This window comes from Colletotrichum graminicola, assembly GCF_000149035.1.
Source record: "Colletotrichum graminicola M1.001 genomic scaffold supercont1.38, whole genome shotgun sequence".
NCBI lineage: Eukaryota > Fungi > Ascomycota > Sordariomycetes > Glomerellales > Glomerellaceae > Colletotrichum > Colletotrichum graminicola.
Window position 1 is genome coordinate 136154 of NW_007361042.1, and position 21684 is coordinate 157837.

At 54.7% G+C, this 21684-nt stretch overlaps 5 protein-coding genes across 5 annotated transcripts; 3 read left to right on the top strand and 2 right to left on the bottom strand.

The window, feature by feature from the left end:
• Nucleotides 1-297: 297 nt before the first annotated feature.
• Nucleotides 298-706, top strand: GLRG_08316 (peptidase inhibitor I9; the record flags this gene model as incomplete). The annotated part of the gene is made up of 4 exons (XM_008099001.1): nt 298-312; nt 377-417; nt 489-557; nt 616-706. The coding sequence occupies 4 exons, from the start codon at nt 298-300 to the stop codon at nt 704-706; spliced, it is 216 nt and encodes a 71-aa protein (XP_008097192.1).
• A 469-nt stretch (nt 707-1175) lies between these two features.
• On the top strand, nt 1176-2595 carry GLRG_08317 (uncharacterized protein; the record flags this gene model as incomplete). Its single annotated transcript, XM_008099002.1, has 2 exons — nt 1176-1396; nt 1443-2595. 2 exons carry the CDS (start codon nt 1176-1178, stop codon nt 2593-2595), a joined length of 1374 nt encoding a protein of 457 aa, XP_008097193.1.
• Nucleotides 2596-2947: 352 nt separating this feature from the next.
• Nucleotides 2948-8405, bottom strand: GLRG_08318 (chitin synthase; the record flags this gene model as incomplete). Its single annotated transcript, XM_008099003.1, has 3 exons — nt 2948-4316; nt 4371-8054; nt 8107-8405. The coding sequence occupies 3 exons, from the start codon at nt 8403-8405 to the stop codon at nt 2948-2950; spliced, it is 5352 nt and encodes a 1783-aa protein (XP_008097194.1).
• A 5183-nt stretch (nt 8406-13588) lies between these two features.
• On the top strand, nt 13589-19301 carry GLRG_08319 (chitin synthase; the record flags this gene model as incomplete). Its single annotated transcript, XM_008099004.1, has 3 exons — nt 13589-13899; nt 13956-19213; nt 19270-19301. The coding sequence occupies 3 exons, from the start codon at nt 13589-13591 to the stop codon at nt 19299-19301; spliced, it is 5601 nt and encodes a 1866-aa protein (XP_008097195.1).
• Nucleotides 19302-19663: 362 nt separating this feature from the next.
• Nucleotides 19664-21069, bottom strand: GLRG_08320 (glutathione S-transferase; the record flags this gene model as incomplete). Its single annotated transcript, XM_008099005.1, has 7 exons — nt 19664-19915; nt 19980-20004; nt 20062-20330; nt 20396-20616; nt 20702-20789; nt 20843-21001; nt 21067-21069. 7 exons carry the CDS (start codon nt 21067-21069, stop codon nt 19664-19666), a joined length of 1017 nt encoding a protein of 338 aa, XP_008097196.1.
• Between the last annotated feature and the right edge of the window lie 615 nt (nt 21070-21684).

Here is a 21684-nt window from a genome sequence, read left to right on the forward strand (position 1 = left end):
GTACCATACTTACGTTGCATGGACCTTCCCCTCGCTGTGCCACCTCCGAACCTTTTCGGGCCTCTTTTAGTGCCCACCCTTCCTGCCAGCCTGTCACTGGTCGCCGGTGCTCTGCCTTGTCTCTGCCTCTGTGAGCCGGGCACACATGAGACCCGTTGGGTTGGTTATAAAGAGAGTCTGCTGGCCATCTTCTCCCCTTGCTTGCCAACACCACCACCACAATCTCACACTTCTACAACCACGGCACACTGCAAGTACTTCCAACAATTTTTCCAGACCAGCAAACATACCGTCACCATGCCTACTTACATCGTACGTCATGTCTCATTCGATAAAGTGTGTTGCCTTGGGTCATCGACTAACACCGCCTCTCTAGGTCACCTGCAAGGAGGATGCTTCCGCTGAGCAAGTTCAGGCGTAAGTCAGCCGTTTCTGCTATCAAAGCGAGATGAAGCGGAGCCAATATACGGCTACTAACACCAACGCAGGGCCAAGAAGCATGCCACCGACCAGGGCGGAAAGATTGGCCACGAGTACAGCCTCATCAAGGGTTTCTCGTATGCATACACCTGGGTCCAAACTGTCTCATCATCGCACCAGCTAACGCATGCCCAGCGTCGAGTTTCCCGAGGATCAGATCTCAACTCTTGAGAGCCATGAGCACGTCAAGCACGTCGAAAAGGATCAGGAGGTCAAGACGCAATAGAAGGCTGGAACCCGAGCTAATGAAGAAGGGGGTGGCAAGCTGTACTTGACACGCTACATAGGTACCTTGGGCACTCGAGATTCTTAATGATATGATGCCCCGTTTGAACAGCTGTGTTCTTTGTGTCTGTGATTGCGGTCTTGACCTGGCGTGAGTCACAAACGCCCTCACCATGCTCATCATTGTCTTGGTCCATCCATCAGCGACGCAAGCCGCGCTTCCCGCTTGGAATCGGCCCCCGCCGTCTTTGTCTCACGACCTCGGCGCGGGGCTACAGGGGTTCCAGACCGCCCCCTCCTCAACTTCGTCCCCCCAAAAGCACGGAGCACACCACCCGCACTAACATCCGAGTCAAGCGAACCCCAATCCGTATGATCTCATCCTTGCCTCGATACACCCGGCCAACATCCCAACGCATTTCTAACCCCCGACCGCAACAACATCATTTCACAACACCTACAATGACGCCATGATACCAATCGCGAGACCATTGAGGCCCTTGCGGTCCCAGAGGATACTCGTACAAGCCCATACGCCCTCACCTTCACGTCTGCTATCTTCCTCTCGACATGCCCGTAGCCATGGCCATCGCGGCACGTTCCACCATCAGCTGTCGCGTGTCGACGACCACGAAATCGTTCAGTTGGCCAGTAAGACGCAGCACCCCTTGAGCCTTGCAGACCTGGTCAAGTAAGAGAGCCCGATCCCCATCGATCGCCACGTCTAACATTTCCAGACATGGCCGGCCTCCTCTGAGCGAAAAGTCCCTCCTCTCCTCCGCGAACTTCACCCTCTCCCTGCTCCCAATCCGCCTCGCCCACCGCATCCAGGCACTTCGCAATCTCCCCTATATTGTCGTCTCCAACCCAAACATCAGCCGCATCTATAACAACTACGTTCACTCCCTCTCAACCCTCCTGCCCTGGTGGTCCAAGGGAGGCGACAGCGCCGTCCGAACCCTAGATGACGAGATCCGCTTCACCGAGGTCCTCGCTGAGCTCGTGGCTACCCACACCGACACCATCCCTATTCTTGCCCGCGGGTTCCTCGAATGTCGCCGATACATTTCCCCACATGAGGTGACCCGGTTTCTCGACGAGCACCTGCGCGCTCGCATCGGCACCCGCCTCGTCGCCGAGCAGCACATCGCCTTGCACTACAGCTCGCAGCCGCACTTCGACCCAGGCGCGAGCCCCACGCCTTGTCCGGAACACCCCAGCTACATTGGCGTAATTGATACGGCCCTACGTCCTGCACACATCATCGAATCCTGCGCCGGGTTCGTTGCGGATATCTGCGAGCTGCGGTACGGCGTGCGGCCACGGCTATACATCGATGGCGAGCCTGATACCACATTCGCATTTATACCAATGCACCTCGAATATATTGTCACTGAGCTGCTCAAGAATGCCTTCAGGGCGACCGTAGAACATAGGGACAATAAGGAGCCCATCGTAGTTACGATCGCGCCTGAGCCGCCTAGGCTAAACCAGCCCTTGAATATCGAGGTACCCAAGGAAACGAGGGGTGAGTTTCGGAGCGATGCCATTAAGCCGCTCGAAGACAACGTGCCAGGTGTGACAATTCGAATCCGGGATCGCGGAGGTGGCATCGCTCCCGAGGTGCTGCCCAACATTTGGTCGTACTCCTTCACCACCTTTTCCGACGAAGATGAGTTCCCGGGGTCTGACAACGGCTTGAATATGATATCCGGAGCGAGCGGTGGCGGCAGCACCATTGCAGGTCTTGGGTATGGCTTACCGCTCAGCCGAGCATACGCCGAGTATTTTGGTGGTGGCATTGCCGTCCAAAGTTTGTACGGCTGGGGCACTGATGTCTACCTTCGACTCAACGGCGTTGGCAAAATCCAGGAACGCAACCCAACGTAGACATAGCCCCATTCGAAATAACAAAATCACGGAGCTTAATCACAAAGCACAGCTGTTGCCCCGTCTCATATATATTAGTTGAACTACTAAGAGATGTATTATCGGGTGGAAAGTGTCGTTCCACATTCTGTGCTGTGCCAATACTGAGCATGCCCCCAACCAATACACGTTGTAAAATAGAAAAACATAACAGATAAAACATGCCCGAGTAACAAACTCGTCTCATAGACCAATCGCAACGCCCCTCTGATTCGGTTTTTTTTTTACTAGCCTCCTTTGCGAATGTCCTCATTATACGATAGAGAGGAAACGTGACCTGTTATGTACGATTCTCAAATACATCTTCTTCTCCTTACATGTTGGCCAATTCGTTGTCGATCTGGCGGTCCATGAATGTCCTCCTCTCGCCAACAAGCCCGGTCTGCAGTCTTTGCTCGACTAGAGCGCGCACCTGCTTCTTTGTAACCGTATCTAGGTCCACTTCGCGCAGGACACCCTGGATGGCTTCGATAATCATGCTATCGTCAGGACCCTGCATATTGCCACGCTGGAAGTCAAACGACGAGGTTGACTGGGCAGCAGCGTGGGGCCGGTTTAGACCGAGAGCTGACTGCGAGCGGTTGGCACCGAGTCCGGGAGAGGGGTTAGCCTGGCCGCGGAGGTTGCTTACACTCGGCCGACTGCTGGGAAAGTCCTGGAAGGGAGTCTGGCCGCGATTTATATCGTGAGTGCCCAGAGACGCCATCGACTGCCTGTTGGCCATGGCCTGGTCGTGGTGATACGGGCTAGCGGCACCGGATGCTCGTACCATGTGGCCAAATGGCGCGGGTGACTGGGGCGGCATGTATGTGTTATTACGGTTCATGCCAGTGAGGACGGAACCTTGGCGAACAGACGAATAAACGGAGCGGATCTCGTCCATCTCGTACTGGTCGTCGTAGCCCATGTCCGCTTTTTCCATGTAACCGCCGCGTCGGCCAGGGAGGTTGTTTGCCATGGCATAGTCGTCCCAGCGCTGCAGAGGAATGCTCCTGGGATCGAAACCCTCGTCATCGACGGCGACGAGCTGCTTATTGCCCTTCTCTCCGATGACGATACGGGTGTTGCCCCATGAGAAGTTGTCTTGGTTCCAGAAGGAGTATATGGGGAGTGCGAAAGAATAAATGGGAAACGCCATGATGTAGATGATCATCCACCCAATGTGCTGCCACTGTCTCTTGAGAATAAAGATGAGGGCCTGAAGACCGTACACAGCCGCAAGCATTATGATGGAAATTATGGGGAACTGGCCAGTACTGCTGGCGGCCAGGTAAATCATGTACCCCAGGTAGATAGTGGTGGCGGGGAGGATGATTGTTCCAAATAGATCGATGAAGACGACGAAACGCATGCTGAAGCAGCAGAAACCGCACATCTCTTTGAGTTTCATCAGCTCAAAAAGGTTGTGGATAGTCGAGTTGATCCAACGACGACGCTGGGAAAGCAGGACGCTCCAGGACTCGGGTGCCGCGGTTTGACAGTAGGCATCGGGAATGAATTTGTACTTCATAGACGGGAAGTACTTGGTCATGAGGGTGGTCAGGTACCGATCCTCACCGAGTGACAGCAGGTTCTTCTTGTGGAGAGTGTCAACGTCGCACACAGCGTAGTCACGGATAACGCCATCGGCGATAATCAGCGGCTTGCCTTTGTCGACGGTACGCAAGCGATACATGGTGAAACTGGAAATATTAGCTGACTGACGCTGTACAGGGAGATCGTCAAGATACGCTTACCATCCAGGCAAGCAGGTGACACTGCCAAAGAGAGATTCGAAGGCCTTGGCCAAGTTGTGTGAAATGAAATACTCGTAGACCTGGATCATGGTCCACCAGGATTTGTCGTCGTTCTGCAGACCCGTCTCGCCACAAATACCAGCAATTTTAGCATCATTGGCACATGCTGAAACCAGTCTGTTGAGCGAGTCTTCCCGGACACACGTATCGGCGTCGACCATCATCAAATATTCGTACAGCTCGGGATCCACGCCGATAATATTGTTGATCTGGTGGAACATTTCCAACTCAAGTGGGCTCATAGGAGCTCTGTGGTGGACTCGGTTGAGGAAGCTCATCAACAGAATTTGGGAGTCACGCTTGCCTCTGTTACCCGGCTTGGACTTGGTTTGTTCGGACTCCTTTCCGCACTTGACCACAACGAGGTAGGGGACGACGTTGCCCTCAAACTCGTACAGCCCGGAGTAGACCTTGCCGTAGTTCAGCTGCTCGCTGCCCGTGCCAACAGACTTGAAGGGCAGCGCAGGAGGGTCAACTTTGGGGTCGACACCGAGGATATCCAGGACAATCTTTGGCGTGGGACGGTCGTTTCCAGCACCGACGATGATACCGTCGCAAATAACACAGATAAGCTTCCGTTTGTTGTCGTATTGCAGGGCGGTGAGAGAGTCAAGTGCTTTTCGCAACGAGTCTTCGCCTTCAGTGTAGGCCGGCACCTGGCAGATAACGAATTTGTCTTGAGGTGCAGGGCGACGCTTCGAGCCGAACTGCAAAGCAGCCAGGAACTTGACAAGAATGACGGAGCAGAGAATGATGGTCATTGCCAGCATGATGTAGTTGTTCGTCTGACACCTGGCAGAGTAGCGGAAGTCCGGAATGCCAACGTAGAAGAGGTTTTTGATGCAGTTCAGGCTGTTCTGGACAGATGCGTTCTCGGTTGCGTTGTTAGCTGCGGTCTTGACGATTTCATCCCAGCTGTCGGTAACATCCTCGCCAGGATTGCTCTCGATGGCGCTGACAATATCTGCGTTGAGGAAGTTGACCGAGTCGACGCGCTGGAATACCTTCAGAGTCTTGAAGTAGTTGGTCAGGTCATACACGCCGCCGTTGTAAATGACCCACATATGGTCGTTGTTTTGGCCGTCAGAGTTGATAAATGCCTTGTCCCAGACCAGGTCTCCCTTGTAGAACTCCCTCATTTTGGGCAGCAGCTTCGTGCTGTACCAATCGGTGGCGCCCAAGGCACTGGTACGGTCATCGGCCAGTATGCCGGACTTGTGAATACCTATGACGTACTCAGGGGTGTTGTTGTACTGGAGCGTAGTGGTTGGCGCGATACCAAGACCCGGGCACACCAGAGGCAGGGGAGGGGGAAAGTAGTCGTCCATGTTTAATCCAGCAAACGGCATCATGTTCTCCTTGGTGGTTTCGATGGCGGTGTCGGAATGTTGAATCTTCCAGAACTTGGAGATGTCGTACACACCGCCGCGGAAGCTGACATAGAAATCGTTTTCGCCAGTGTGATAGGCAACTTCCTTTGCGTTCCAGGCTTTGTCGAAATTGGGACACAAGATCTTGCCAAAAGCGACAATCCAGAATACAATAGCGGCGTTGATGAGAACGATGAACCAGACGAGAGTTAGCTTCTCACGCCACGCCATGCGAACATCGGGACGCTTCATGCGGCCGACGAAGCTAAGTAAAGGAGATGGAATCCAAAACGTCCAGAACCAGACTATGGCAACCCAGATGCGGCGATCCTTGTCCATGGTCTTCTCTTCAACGTGTTTGCCATCAGCGATTTCTGGGTCCATCTGACCAACGAACTCGCCCTCATTATTGTAGAAGACCTGGCCCTTGAAAGTATCACCCTTGGTACCGAGACCATAGTCTCCGGCCTGGACATTGCGCATGCCAGAAGGAGCGACGGATGGGGCACGCATGGCAGCATTATGGGCGAGAGTGTGTTGGGAGAGGTTGCCTTGGCTGAAGTTGCGCTGGTGGGCGATGAGATGGTCCCGGCTACCGTTGGGGGTTGTGTCCAGCATGGGCGTCGGGAAGTAGCCGCTGCCATTCGCTGAGTAGCCGGACTCCAGATTATTGACGGCCATGACGTTGCCCATGCCGGGGAGGTTGCTGTCCAAGGGCTTCATGTCGAGCATACTCTCGGCTTCCCACCAGGCGCTCTCACGAACCCAGACGCGCTCTTTGCCGACCACGACTTCGCCGTTAGTCCAACCGCGTTCAAGAATCCACGTCTCGATACCTTCGCGGCCATCCTTACAGCCCAGAAGAGCATAGCGTTGCACGAACTCATCGATATCGAAGTCGGCAGTGAAATCGAGGTTCTTGTTACGTCTGTTGGCCCACTCGGGCAATCGCCACGAACGAAGCTGGCGAGAAACTGTACCCGCAGACCATGCAGAGTTGATCGAGGGAAGAGCCGCCAGACTTGCCGGCGAGTCGTCGGTAGGGTGAATGGAGAGGTGGTACCACACCCGGCTAGAGCTTAGCAGAGACGAGAGGTCAAGGCGGCCAGCACGTCCTAAGTCAATGCCCTGGCCGGTGATTGGGAAGAGCAGCTTCTTGAGGAAAGCATCTTCATCAGCAGAGTGACCAATCTTCTCAAGGACCTCTTCCCGCTTCTCGAGGGCGTGCTGGCGATCCCTACCCGTAGCACTAGTCATGATGCCAAGCTCATGCCCAACCTCGCCAATGGCAGCCTGCATCTCCCGCACGACGGTGCTGCCGGCGGCGGAAACTTCAACACCGTCAGCAATCATCTCCGAGTTGATTCCCAGAGTATCGTCAAACACGCCACGCATAGCCAGCGCCTTGCCCAAAGTCGGGTCAGGGATGTCTAGAATGGTGATGCAGACAGTATCGTCTTCGCCGTTAGAAGTAGGTGTGCGAGCACCTCCGCCACCAATCGACTCAGTACCGTCTCTGATGCGGACCATCTGAGCAGAGATAGCCTCGTTGGCCTTCGAAATGACCCAGTCCACCAGAGCCTCGTACAGGCCGCCGACCAAAGTTGCCCGGTCTTCGGTTGTGCATTGCGTGGCAAGAGTCTCTGGGTCCATACCAAGTAGGCCGCTCACATCCTCGCAAATCTCGTCGAAGACGTCCTCATCGAGGTTGTAGTCGAGGGTGTCGCCAAGCTTCAACAGACCGGCGAGGGTGGAAATGAGGTTACGATGAGCAGAACCCTTGATGCCGATATCTTTAAGGGCGGATCGGAAGTCGTCGGCCGCGGCCGCATCGTCAGCCGTTGGAAGGTAGGATGGCGGTTCGTACGTGCCAGATTTTGCAAGCAGAGCGTAGCTGGAAGCTGACTTGAGGCCCAGGAACTCTCTCTCTGCGGGTGTTGACGCGGAGGTCAGGAGGTAGTAAAAAACGTCAAAGGCGCGGTAACCAGCCTCTACAGGAATGTTCAAAAGACCCTTGGTGCTGTCGATGCCACCCTGAGACAAGGCAATGGCGGCTCCACGAAGGCTACCGGTCAGGTTTAGGGTGAGGGTAACACCAAGAGCTATCTGACGGGGCGTAGAGGGGTTGTAGGGTGTAGAGCACCTCAAGAAGGGCTGGATGGCTTCTAACGACTTGTAGAGGGATGACGGGAGCGACAGTGGGAGAGACGAGAGAAATGGCGTCAAGAGAGAAGGGCACGATGTGTGAAGGGAGCTATGTGGCATTAGCATTCATCAGCGGCGTGGCGGTTATTTGGATTTCATACCCAAGAACAATGCAGCCATCTTCAGCACGTCTCCGAGCATGTTCCCAAGCTCTCGCGCCGAGGGCAGCATCTATAGTGCCTCCTGTCCTCCCATCGGGACCCGTCTGGGATGCCGTGAGCCATGTGTTGACGACGAGGCTCGTACCAGCGTCCAATTTGAAGGGTTGGGACGACAAGTAGATGTTGTGAATGGCGTTGAGGAGGGTCGTGGTAGAAAACTGAGAGGGTTGCTGTCCGGCACGAGGCCCTCCAAGGCCCTCCGAGGCCACCGAATACATGGACATTCGACCGTTCGCCATGACAATGGATTTCAGGCCGTGATGTCCGGCGTGGACAATCACGGAGAGGGACGAGACGCTGTTCTGGGGTCGTTTATGTCGTCAGGCAAGGGGCTGGCGGTGATGTAAACAGGACGTCAAGGTTTCGGAAAGCGAATGTGGTAGGCTCGGCGATTAAGGATAAATCGAGGGCGACTATGGGTGAAACGAGTGGCTCGATGAGTATATGATTAAGGTATCGTTGGGGATTGGAGGAGATGGCGTATATCCTGATCGATTTGTCGCCGAGCAACGGTGAGAAGGGTGATGATGTGTGAAGCTGCTGCCGATTCTCTCCCTTTCTTACTTTCCAAGTGAAGTTGAGGAGGAAAAAGGCAAAAAGGAGGCGATACAACAAACTAGCGATGGAGTGATCAGCCCACCAGAGCGAGTGAGGCGGCTGTAAGAGATAACAGTAACAACAAGGAAGGAAGTTGAAGGTTCTCTCGAACGCTTCTCAAGTCTGAAGTGGAGGGTGGAAGAAAATGGCGAGCAAAAGGGGGGGAAAGGCGATGGAGTGGCAGCGACGCAGGAGTGAAGGCAGAGAATGACCTTGCTTTCCTCTAGGTCCTCTCTCACTCGCTTTCTCACTCGGGCACCCGCTAAAAGGGTAGGGTAACTAAGGCACAGGCGCAGGAAACGGCTAAGGCAAAGCGAGGCGAGGCAAGGTTAGGAAGTTGCAGCGTGGGTCTCGTAATGATGGATCATGGGGAAAAGAGATGCTCTTCACTCACTCCCTAGACCGGTATTGCTACAAGGTGGCTCAAGGTATCATTCTCCCACACATAGTAGGACAATCCACATAGCGTGCGTAGGCCCAGTGTCCGATCTCGACTCGACTCGACCTACCTACACAGTAACTTGCGGAGATCTATCCGTACCGAAGTCCTGCTGGCTGCCACCCAAGGCTCAGCACCTGATACAGTGAGTGGTACAGTAGGTGTGCCCGGCACGAAGAGCACTGTGGGATCAATTTCTTTATTTTTATTTACTCTCTCGCTCGTCTTCTTCCATTCCTTCGGGTTCCATGTCTTGGCCCCTGAACTACGGCGGGCGGGACAAGCCAAATACGTACCGTCTCATTCCAAGATACCCCGGCTCGGCCTCTCGACGGAGAAAGGGGACCCTGGCGACACTGCCGCCAAATTCGGTTCCCTAAACTTAGCCCGGACCACATGTACCTTGCGTCAGAGCCTTCCTACTTGCACCGAAGAGGATGGAATTGCACTGTCAAGGAGGAGAATTTTACCTACCGCAAGCCTCGGCCCTTCATGGCTCTGTTCGGCTGGACACCTGTGCGCTTGGTGGTATCCGACGACTGAGGAAGGATGCTTCGTCAGGGCTGAAGCTGGCATTGATGGCTTTTAGTCCAGCATCCTCTGCTTCCAGATTGCTGAGTTGGTGGGGCTAAGGGCATTGCTAATCATGTATTGCACATGATGGCCTGTCTCGATGTCTCCGTCTAGTAGTAGGCAACATGCAACACGGGCCAAAACCAGATTCCACACAAACCCAAGGGAAAACGACGTGGACCCAAGTTCCAACCCCTCGAAGAGTGAGACCCAGCTGCAAAGGCAAGAAGGCAGCAAGTGGTCCTCAAAAGCCTAGAGTCCACAGTTGCCAGTCCGCACATTTGATGTCGTGGCTACTGAATGCCCGACTAGACTGGGGAGGCTGTAGATCCGGCCGCGGGCAGTCCTTTTCTTGGAACAAATACGAGCCCCGGTGGTGGCAGTGGAGGGGCGAAAGTCGGCCCACCCGTCCGATGCAATGGCGGGAAGCGCATAACAAGCACGCTCAGCACGAATGCTGCTACCACGTACATCGTACTCCGTCCCTGTGTACGGAGTAATGCTGCAGCTGCCGATGCCACTCCTCGCTGACAGGGGCAGGTCGTGCCGTGCGAGCAAGGATGTACTAGTAAACCAAACCTGCCGTGCACGACAAAGCAGGTTCAAGCACTTGTCCAGTGCCTGAACGACAGGATGGGATGGGATGGGATGGGATGGGATGGGATGGGACTATCGGATCTGAGTAGGCGCAGCCAACGAAGGGGAGCCCTGCAACGGCTCGGCCGTGTCCGTATACTCGGCACACTTCAACGACAGTCGACAGCGGTAGCATGACAACGGGCCACAGGTGTCCGTAAGCACTGGGGTTCGGTCCGTTGCGTACACATTATTACGTAGTCATTCGAACCCATTTTCAGGTGCGCGATCATAGCTGCCAAGTGAACTGCTCGTGTGGCTGGTGCAGCAGACTTTCCTGCCTTGCAGCGGACTACATTACTATTACATCGTACAAGACCGGAGGCTGGAGCTGCATCTGATGAGAGACGACGGGCGACACGCGGGTTCTATTTGGTGTTGCTCGTATTGACCTCGGTCTTTGCCTTGGTCCCCCCCACCCCCCCACCTCGACTTTTCTTCTTCCTCACGCCCCGAATTGGGTTGGTGGGAGTGCAAATACCGCCACCAGGGCCATCTCATGAGAAGCCGCGACACTACCCAGCACCGTATTATAGCTTTGAGACGTTGGTTTCGCTGGATGATGCTGCGTGATCATGGCCCATAGGCTGGTGGAACTTCGAGGCTGGCTTGGCTGGATGGAGAGTGGTTGGGGTGAGGGCTGTGCTGCATATTTGATTTGTGTGTGTGTGTGTGTTGGTGGCTTTTCTTGTGTTCCCGGCGGATGGAGTTGATGCTTTAGCTTGCTTTGTGGAATCGGTGGAAAGGTATGGAGGCTCGTTGTCGAACTCGATTCGATGCATACCTAACTAGTGTATCCGTATCTACCTATGGTACGGATACTCTACCACTCTACGTACCTAGCTACGATGGGGTTTGGACCGTGTGGTAATGGAGTGAAGGAGACACAGGGAACAGGGAGCTTTACGGGGAATCCACCCGCCGGATCGTAAAGCCCCATCATGTGAAGCATTGATCACTGGACAGGGCACTTCGCCGAGTCTTTTTTTGGACCTTTTAGCGGCCGATGGGAATTGACCCGCTGCTTCCAGACCCCCGTTGGTAAATATCCCTGTACCTAGGTAAGCAAAGCCACGGCCCCCTTTTCTCAATTTTCTTTCACTCTCCTGAAGGGTACGTACCCACAGCTGCCAAGAAAGCATCGGGGACATCAAGGACCGAGCACCCGCATCATGGGGAAACCCGCAGTATACCAATCTCCCACACTGTCTGGACTGTGTACCGGCTACTAGGTATTCTCTATTTGAGACGACAATGGTTCAAGGTACATCCCGCAACCTACAGCAGCCCAGCAGCCCAGCAGCCGCCCGTCTTCTCCACTACCGCATCCAAGCACGGGGGACGTCCGCCACGGCTTGGACCGTCTGTCATCCAAACACCATCCTGCCTCATCCATCATGCAACAACACATTCATTGCCCAAAACTCAGAAGCAGCTTCAGCATACCGGCGGCTGCGGTGATGCACTCTGGAACAAACACTGCTTGCCATACTTACAGCTACACCCGCGGCGCAGGCTAAAAAAAGCATTTGGGTAAAGATACGATTACATCCAGCATTCCTGACGCACCTGACCGCCGAGGTCATTGGAGTAGTACTGATTCCTACATTTCTTCCAGACTGGTCATCACTTAAATCTCAATCACTATGTGTGAACAGTCAAATCTTTGACTTTGGGAGATCTCCATGAGCCATAACCCTGAACACGATCGATATCCGAGTGATTTGGTCTTCAGATAATACGCCCTGGAGCGGTGTCAGCCGCCTCCTGGGCCTTTTACTATTCTCATGTGCTCACTCGTCATTGTTTTTCTTCTCTGACGGGCCTAACCCTACTAACTTTCATGGACGTTTGGTACTCAAACCCGGGCGCTCCCCTCGGAACTTTTGCGGCACGCTGGAGACGCCTACCAGTGCCACATCCTAAGTCCCAGCCGTCAATTTCACGCCGCCGACTACTTTGCCAACCGCCTGGCTCAACACCAGCCCCCGGGTACCGTGTCAACGGCCGTTACGATCGTAAAGACGCCGGACATTCGGCACCACCAGCTCACACCGTCTACACTGCCGCTGAGACTCGAGTGCCCGTTGGACAGACGCCGTTGTTATGCACCCTCGACGTCGCGCCAGCCCGGGCGACGAAATGTACATAGTGGTAAGTCGCGTTGCCAGACGCGTACATTCTTCAAGCTGGGCGTGCCACGACTAGGGCCATACAGCATTCTCGACAGGCCACCAATACTTACCACACCCGGCTGGGTCCAGTGCTACTCGATGTTGTCATAGTTGGTAAGGGATACAAAAGACACAGTGCGGTGTGAACAGGGTCTTGTCGACCGAGATCATTAAAAGAAGAAAGGGGAGAAAAATCGAGAAGAAAATCGAGCAGGGGTACCGTCCGTCAGTCATTTCATCTTTCCCGATCGAGCCCCTCTTGAGGCGGCATCGAGTCCTGGGAATGGACCGAGACCACAAGGGACAGAGAGTGTGTGTAGCAGGTACGCCAGCAGCCTGCGGGAGTCACGTCGAGTCGAGGGGATAATCCACAGTATGTGGGTTGTGCCGGTGGCACAGAGTTCGTATGGACTGCTGCTGCGTCTTATGTTCGTACCGCCCGCCGGACCGAGAAACGGGTGCGCGTGAAGAAAACAATCCCCTTTCCTGGTCACCACACTCTCTGCCTTCGCTCACTGCCGCTGTCACACCCCCGTCACACCCACCCACTCTCTTGCTTGTGCCTCCCTTACCACAGAGGCGAAGAGTGAAAGAGAGAGAGCAAAAGTGTGAGAAGTCGAGACTGGCTTGACCTTGGAGAGCAACCGCTTCGTTCGTTCCGTGCATCTAGCTTCTTCCCACATTCAGCCTTGCCATCCCCTATCGCTATCCCAAATCCTCACCTCGTTTCCCTCACTTTCTCGCCGCACACTCGTTTGCTTGTCTCGCAACTGTACATCGTCTTTCGTTTGGGTTTTCGAAACACCTTCCTGTTTACTCCATTGCCGTCACAACTAATCCAATCACCTGAGATTCTATACACCCAGTCTTCTTTCTCCCCGACGAACCTCGACTAGTTCATCCTCGACTCAAGTCTCTCGCCCGACTCGGCCCTGCCATTGATTGATTACACAAACGCGTATCTGGAGTTCATCAAGCGAGAGCTGGCGGCGTCGTGCCCAACATGGCGATGAACCTGCCACCCATCGGTGGAAACAGCGGGGGCGCCCATACTCAACCTTCTCTACCCTCGCTGCCCGCACATTCACAATCCGACACGCAGTTGACAGCACACCTGGCAAGTCGCTTCCATGTGTCGCTGCCAACCGCTCGCCTCTCATCCCACGCCCTCATCTCGCTCAACACATACACTTCTTCCGCGAAGGGCCCTGATGGCGGCAAGGACGGAAGCGCCATGGGCGGCGCCGAGGATATCGCAGACCGGGCTTGGATCAGATTGGGCCACAGATCTGAGAACCAGGCCGTTGTTTTCTTGTATGTTGTCCTCTGGAGTTGATGTATTGAATTCGCAACACTAACCACGTGGATAGGGGTGAATCTGGCTCGGGAAAGTCGACTATCCGATCCCACCTCCTGACTGCGTTCCTCGGCAAATCGTCCACTCCGCTCTCTACCAAGGTTTCCCTAGCCGCCTACGTTTTTGATACCTTGACCACGACCAAGACAGCTACCACTCCCACGGCCTCAAAGGCAGGCTTGTTCTATGAGCTGCAATATGATACGGCCACTACGACCAATCCAGTCCTCATTGGTGCCAAGCTCCTCGACCACAGACTTGAGCGCAGCCGTATCACGGACATCCCGACGGGAGAGCGCAACTTCCACATCCTGTACTACCTGATGGCCGGCACAAGCGCGGCGGAGAAGTCCCATCTTGGTTTCGAGACGCCGGCAGGTGTCGCCCAGAAGAGATGGAAGTACCTGGGTCATCCCACCCAGCTCAAGGTGGGTATCAACGACGCCGAGGGCTTCCAGGTTTTCAAGAACGCCCTTAAGAAGCTTGAATTTCCTCGCAGCGAGATCGCCGAGATTTGCCAGATACTCGCCAGCATTCTGCACATCGGTCAGCTTGAGTTCGAGACCACATCCGATACGCAAGCCACCGGCGACGACAGCGGTGGCTTCTCTCACGAGGGCGGTCAGACTGTGACGGCTGTCAAGAACAAGGACGTTCTCGGCATCGTCGCCGCCTTCTTAGGCGTCGGTACCCAGGACCTGCAGACTACTCTGTCTTACAAGACGAAGATGATTCACAAGGAGCGAGTCACCATCATGCTGGACCCCGTTGGCGCCCGCTCACACGCCAACGAGCTCGCCCGCACGCTCTACTCCCTCTTGGTAGCGTACATTGTGGAGTCCATCAATCAGAGGATCTGCGCTCCGGAGGAGAACGTTGCCAACACCATCTCCATCATTGACTTCCCTGGATTCGCCCAGCAAGCGGCCACCCATTCGGCGCTGGATCAGCTGCTCAACAACGCTGCCTGCGAGGCGCTTTACAATCTAACTCTACAAAACTTCTTTGACCGCAAGGCCGATATGCTAGAGAACGAGGAGGTCAGTGTTGCGGCCACGAGCTACTTTGACAACTCGGACGCCGTCCGGGGTCTGCTTAAGCCTGGAAACGGCTTGCTCAGCATTCTGGATGACCAGACCCGGAGAAACCGCAGTGACCTGCAGTTCCTTGAGAGTCTCCGCAAGCGTTTCGAGGGCAAGAACCCAGCTATTACCCCCGGCTCGGCCAACACCAGACTCCCGGGCAGCAACTTCTATACCGAGAATACGGCCGCTTCGTTCACGGTCAAGCATTTTGCCGGTGAAGTTGATTATCCGGTTAAGGGCATCATTGAGGAGAACGGCGAGGTTATTTCTGGTGATCTGCTTAACATGATCAACTCCACCAAGAGCGAGTTCGTTGCTAGACTGTTTGGCCAGGAAGCCCTGAAGACTGTCACCCATCCCAAGGAGCGGTCGACCGTCATGCAGGCGACCATTAGCTCCAAGCCCACGAGAGCGCCCAGTGTCATGTCTCGGAAGACCACCAGGACGGCTCGTAACCAACGTAGGATTCAGCAATACCATCAGCAGCAGGACGAGGCTTCTCAGGACGAGCTCGACAGAGTCAGCGAGGGCAACTCACAGTCCGGTAGTGTTTCCAAGCTGCAAGCCTCCGAGCAGGGCGCGTCAGGTCAGTTCCTCGCGTCTCTGGACAACGTTACCAAGTCTGTGGCGGACCCGAGCACCAACTCGTACTTTGTGTTTTGCTTGAAACCCAACGACAGACGCATCGCCAACCAGTTCGACAGCAAGTGCGTACGCACCCAAGTGCAAACTTTCGGTATTGCCGAGATAAGCCAGCGTCTGCGTTCAGCCGACTTCAGTCTTTTCCTACCCTTTGGCGAGTTTTTGGGTCTCGCTGACTCGGATACGATCCTGGTCGGCACGGAGCGAGAACGCGTTGAGCTCGTTGTCGAAGACAAGCACTGGCCTAGCAATGAGGTCAGAATTGGCTCGACTGGTGTGTTCCTCAGCGAACGGTGCTGGATGGAGATTGCCCAGCTGTCCGACAGCGCATCTGCCACTGGACGCTATAACCTGCCGTCTGATGCTGGTGACGGCCTCACCCCCCAGGACACCCCCTTCGCCGCCTCCAAGGAGCGCCTGCTCTCCGCCGGCAATACCCCCCTCATGTACGGCGAGAAGGGCAAGAACGGCTACTTTGGTCCGGATGGCTCCGACGCTCGCTCAGAAGCCGGTGTGTCGGCGTTTGGTGGTGGCGACATGTTCAAGAACCTTGACACCAGAGAACAGATGGCGGAGCGCGGCAATGAGAAGAGCTTGGAGGAAGTCGAGGAGTTCAAGGACAGTCCTAGCCGTAAGCGCTGGGTCTTCATGGTCTACGTTATGACATGGTTTGTTCCGGACATTCTCATTCGCAAGATGGGCCGCATGCCTCGCAAGGATATTCGCGTGGCGTGGAGAGAGAAGCTCGCCATCAACATGATGATCTGGCTGTTCTGTCTATTCGCGGCCTTCTTCATCGTCATCTTCCCGAAGCTCATTTGTCCCACGCAACACGTCTACAGTGCCGAGGAGTTGTCGTCGAACGACGGCAAGGGCTCTGACCCTGCCTACGTTGCGATCCGCGGTGTTGTCATCGACTTGGGCTCGTTCGCTCCTCGCCACTACCCTCCTTACGTCACAGTCAAGCAGCTGAAGAATTACGCCGGCAAGGATATTAGTGCACTGTTCCCAATTCAGGTCAGCGCTCTTTGCCAGGGCAAGGATGGCTCCGTTGACCCTCACGTCACACTGGACTACCGTAACACCAACCTCACGGGCTCTGCACAGCTGGCATCAATCGACCTGAACTTCAAATATCATGACTTCCGCTACTTTACCAATGATAGCCGACCCGACTGGTACTTCGAGCAAATGACGATGCTCAAGAACTTATACCTGAAGGGCGCCGTCGGCTACTCGCCGCAGTATGTCAAGACGCTCGCCAACAAGCAGCAGAACATTCTTATTTTGGGTGGCCGCGTTTACGACATGACACAGTACTTGGCCGGTGGTAACAAGATGCAGGCCAAGGCCGGCGAGTCAGTTCCCGACGATCAGTCCTTGTCCAGGTTCATGGATAGCTCGGTCGAAGCTCTGTTCCAGGGCAAGGCGGGCACTGATATCACGGAGCTGTGGGATAACCTCGCTATGGATCCTGCCCTGAAGCAGCGCATGAAGGTGTGTCTCGACAACCTCTTTTATGTCGGCGACGTCGACACGCGTAACTCGGCCCGCTGTCAGTTTGCCGAGTACCTTGTCCTTGTCGTTTCCATCATCCTGTGTTCCATTCTCGGCTTCAAATTCTTGGCCGCGCTGCAGTTTGGGGGTAAGAACATGCCTGAGAACCTTGACAAGTTCGTCATGTGTCAAATCCCCGCATATACGGAAGATGAGGAGTCTCTCCGCCGTGCTATCGACTCTGCCGCTAGGATGCACTACGACGATAAACGCAAGCTACTTGTTGTTATCTGCGACGGCATGATTATTGGACAAGGCAACGACAAACCAACACCTCGCATTGTGCTCGACATTCTCGGCGTCTCTGACACTGTTGATCCCGAGCCTCTCAGCTTCGAATCACTCGGTGAAGGTCAGAAACAGCACAATATGGGCAAGGTGTACTCCGGCCTCTACGAGGTCCAGGGCCACATCGTGCCATTCCTTGTTGTTGTCAAGATCGGCAAACCGTCCGAGGTGTCCCGTCCCGGCAACCGTGGAAAGCGTGACTCTCAAATGATCATCATGCGCTTCCTCAACCGCGTGCACTACAATCTGCCCATGAGCCCTCTCGAGCTCGAGATCTATCATCAAATCCGCAACATCATCGGTGTCAATCCCACCTTTTACGAATTCATGTTTCAGATCGATGCCGATACTGTCGTTGCTCCTGACTCCGCCACACGCATGGTATCCGCGTTCCTAAATGATACCCGTCTCATTGCCGTGTGCGGTGAGACGGCGCTGACCAACGCCAAGGCATCGTTCATCACGATGATTCAGGTGTATGAGTACTGGATCTCCCACAACTTAACCAAGGCTTTCGAGAGTCTGTTCGGCAGCGTAACCTGCTTGCCCGGTTGTTTCTCAATGTACCGCATTCGCGCCGCCGAGAGTGGAAAGCCCCTTTTCGTCAGTCGCGAGGTTGTTGAGGCCTACGCGACGATCCGTGTAGATACTCTGCACATGAAGAACCTGCTCCACCTGGGTGAGGATCGATACCTGACGACACTGCTTCTCAAGTTCCACAACAAGTACAAGACCAAGTACACCAACAGAGCGCACGCCTGGACCATTGCACCCGACTCTTGGGCCGTCTTCCTCTCGCAGAGACGTCGCTGGATCAACTCGACCGTGCACAACCTCATGGAGCTTATTCCCATGTCCCAGCTTTGTGGCTTCTGTTGCTTCTCTATGCGTTTCATCGTCTTTGTCGACTTGCTGTCCACAATCGTACAACCTGTCGTTGTGGCCTATATCATCTACCTGATCGTTATGGTCGTGCAGAACCCTACTGTTGTGCCCGTCGCGGCCTTCGTTATGCTTGGCGCCATCTACGGTCTGCAAGCCATCATCTTCATCCTCCGCCGCAAGTGGGAGATGATTGGCTGGATGATTCTATACATCGTGGCCATCCCCGTCTTTAGTTTCGCTCTGCCGCTGTACTCGTTCTGGCACATGGACGACTTCAACTGGGGTAACACCCGTGTTATTGCCGGCGAGGCCGGTAAGAAGATTGTCATATCCGACGAGGGTAAATTCGACCCCTCCGTCATTCCCAAGAAGAAGTGGGAGGAATACCAGGCCGAGCTCTGGGACGCCCAGACGAACAAGGAGGACGCTCGCTCCGAGGCTTCTGGTTATAGCTACGCCACCAAGGGCCAGGTTCCCATGTCTGAGTACGGCTACCACAGCCGTCCGGGTTCCATCGCAGGCGGCTACGCGCCCCCTAGAGCCCCCGGGATGGGCTATGACCAACGCAACATGTCACGCATGTCCCTTGCCGCCTCGGAGATGGGTGGCAACCGCAACAGCCAGTTTGGCGGTTCGCAGTTCTTCTCCCCCGAGGACATGGTGGGCCTGCCTAGTGACGACGCGCTATTGGCCGAGATCCGCGAGATTCTGCGGACTGCCGATTTGATGACGGTGACGAAGAAGGGCATTAAGCAGGAGCTCGAACGTCGTTTCGGTGTTCCTCTCGATGCCAAGCGGCAATATATCAACAGCGGTATGTCTTTGTGTCTTTACAGGACTGTTTTTGTTTTACTAACCTTGCCCATTTAGCAACGGAAGCGCTGCTGTCTGGCCAATTGTAAGCCCCAGCGGTTGGTGATTCTATAACTAATTTAATGCATTGTTCATTCTGGATTATGGGGACATCAAAAAGGGTTCATTTGCGACGCTTGGTTTGTGGTTTTTCAAATGAGTCAGGGAAGCATATTTCTTCGTCAATATACAGTGGTATCTATCATAATAATGGATGAAAGTAGCCGGATGAGAGTAGACCAGTCAGTTCTCGCGGTTGCCTGTGTATTATTTTTTTCGTGCTCCATAATCAACCTGTATAGCTGGGATTGAGATTTTGTCGTCACAAGTTCGGGGCGAGTAGAGACGAATAGACCGAGAGTTTGTCTTTATAAGTACAACCGGCACATGAACCACAGTGTTTTGGTATGCTTCACAGCTTGGTGCTGACGGCTGCGACCTCCTGGTCGAGCGGTAAGATGTCCGGCAGCGGCCCGACGGGAGTGACAGAAAAGGGGTTGATCTGCGTGTGGCTCTTGGTGTAGTGCCACTTGATATGCTCAAACTGCGTCGTGTCCTTGAAAGCTGGCACGTTCCAGTACAGGTTGCGCATCCACTTGTGGATGTAGGGGTACCCGGAGCGGATGTCGCGGATGTTGCATTTAAAGTGTTGCACGTAGACGGGCTTGAGAAAGGAGGGTGATTGTTAGCTTCCTCCTCCGGCTGCGATTTGAAGGGGAGACACTCACATCGAAACGGATGATTGTAGCAAAGCTAGGGCAAGTCGGTAAGCATTCTTAATCATAAGCTTGGCGGGTCCACAACACTTACAGCCTGATGTCAGCCTCGGTGATGTCTCTGCCAAAGTAGTATGGTCCCTTGTCGTGGACGGACTTGAGGTGCGCCTCTGTCTTGTCCAAGGCTTCGAAGAGAGCGACGACGTTGCGCTCGTAAGCCTCCTGTGTCGTGGCGAAGCCTGACTTGTAGACACCGTTGTTGATCCTGTCATACGTCCACTCGTTTGCCTCGTCGATCTGGCTTCGCAGAGCCTCGGGGTAGAGATTGACCTGGCGGTACTTCTCATCGACAAGATCGTCAAACTTCTGTCGTCAGCAGGGGCGTTTTGAGGCCGGCAAGCATGTCGACGCATCGGGTTTGAGCTCACCTCAGTGTAAAGCATGCGGATGATCTCACTGCTCTCGTTGCTGACAATCGTCTTGAGTTTGGTATCGTAGAGCACCGGCACGGTGAAGCGGCCCTCGTATTTGGGCTCTGACTCAAAGTACAAGTCACGTAGGTGCGTGTAGCCCTCGTGGCCCGACACCGGGTCAGGAACCACGTTGTCGCCAGGGATGTTCTTGTCATCCTCGGTGACGAAGCGCCATCCTAGGGATTGTCAGTGCTGCCGCGTTGCGCGATCCAGACGGGAACACCCAATGGCAGCTGCTCCTAGGCCATCAAACGTACGTACCCTTCTCGCCGAGGTGCCAGTGGACGACCGAGTAACTGATGATGTCCTCGAGGCCCTTGAGCTTGCGGGTGATCAACGTCCGGCAGGCCTGTGGCTCAGTCAGCTCCGAACTCGTCGACCCTCGTAGCGGAGACAACTCACCCACGGACAGGCGTAGCTGACGTAGAGGTGGTAGCGGCCCTTCTCTGATGGAAATTTTGCGCCCTGCTCGCGGGAGATCCAGTTACGGAACGAGCTCTGCTGGCGCTTGAACTCGCCTGACGTGTCGCCGGGCTTAACCCAGTCGGTGACTTTGCTGGCCTGGCTCGCACGTCAACCCTGTGTGTCCACCACAATGGCCAGCTCGGCCGTGAGGCACCACTCACCATTCTGATTTGTTGTTTCTGTACGAGACCGTTTGGCAGGGGAATGGGTGTGTATCGCGACACTTGGCTGCTAGCAGTGGAAGACGAGAATACGCGGGTGGCCTGGATGCTTTGGGACGTTTTACAGAAACCCGTGAGGCGGATCAGGGCTCTAGTGGTCATGAGGACTGGATGATACGAGGGGTGGCAGACAGGAAGCGGGGTGGACAAAGGAACTTATATATCGATTCATAGCAGACCTCGAACCCTACGGTAACGTACGCAACGACGTGGACGGGATGGGTCCGGTTTCCGCATGCAAGGCCATACAGTTAACCCAGCCGGGGAGCGATTCATTCGACAAACGTCAAATCTTGCTGAGCACAGCATTACCCAAGCCCACTGTTGAAAAATCGCTTCGAACCAATTGCAGCTTACAACTCACTATTGCACACAGCTCCAAGCATTGCTAATGGTGACGTAAACCAGGCGTCCCAGGCGCACTCCCACCGCAGCATGGCGCTTACAAATGACCGCGCTAGTAGTACGGGGCTTAGTAACGGCAGTATGTACTCCACATGCTGGTCACATCCTACCTACCTGGCTACTGCCTACCTAGATACCCAAGTGGGATAGGTC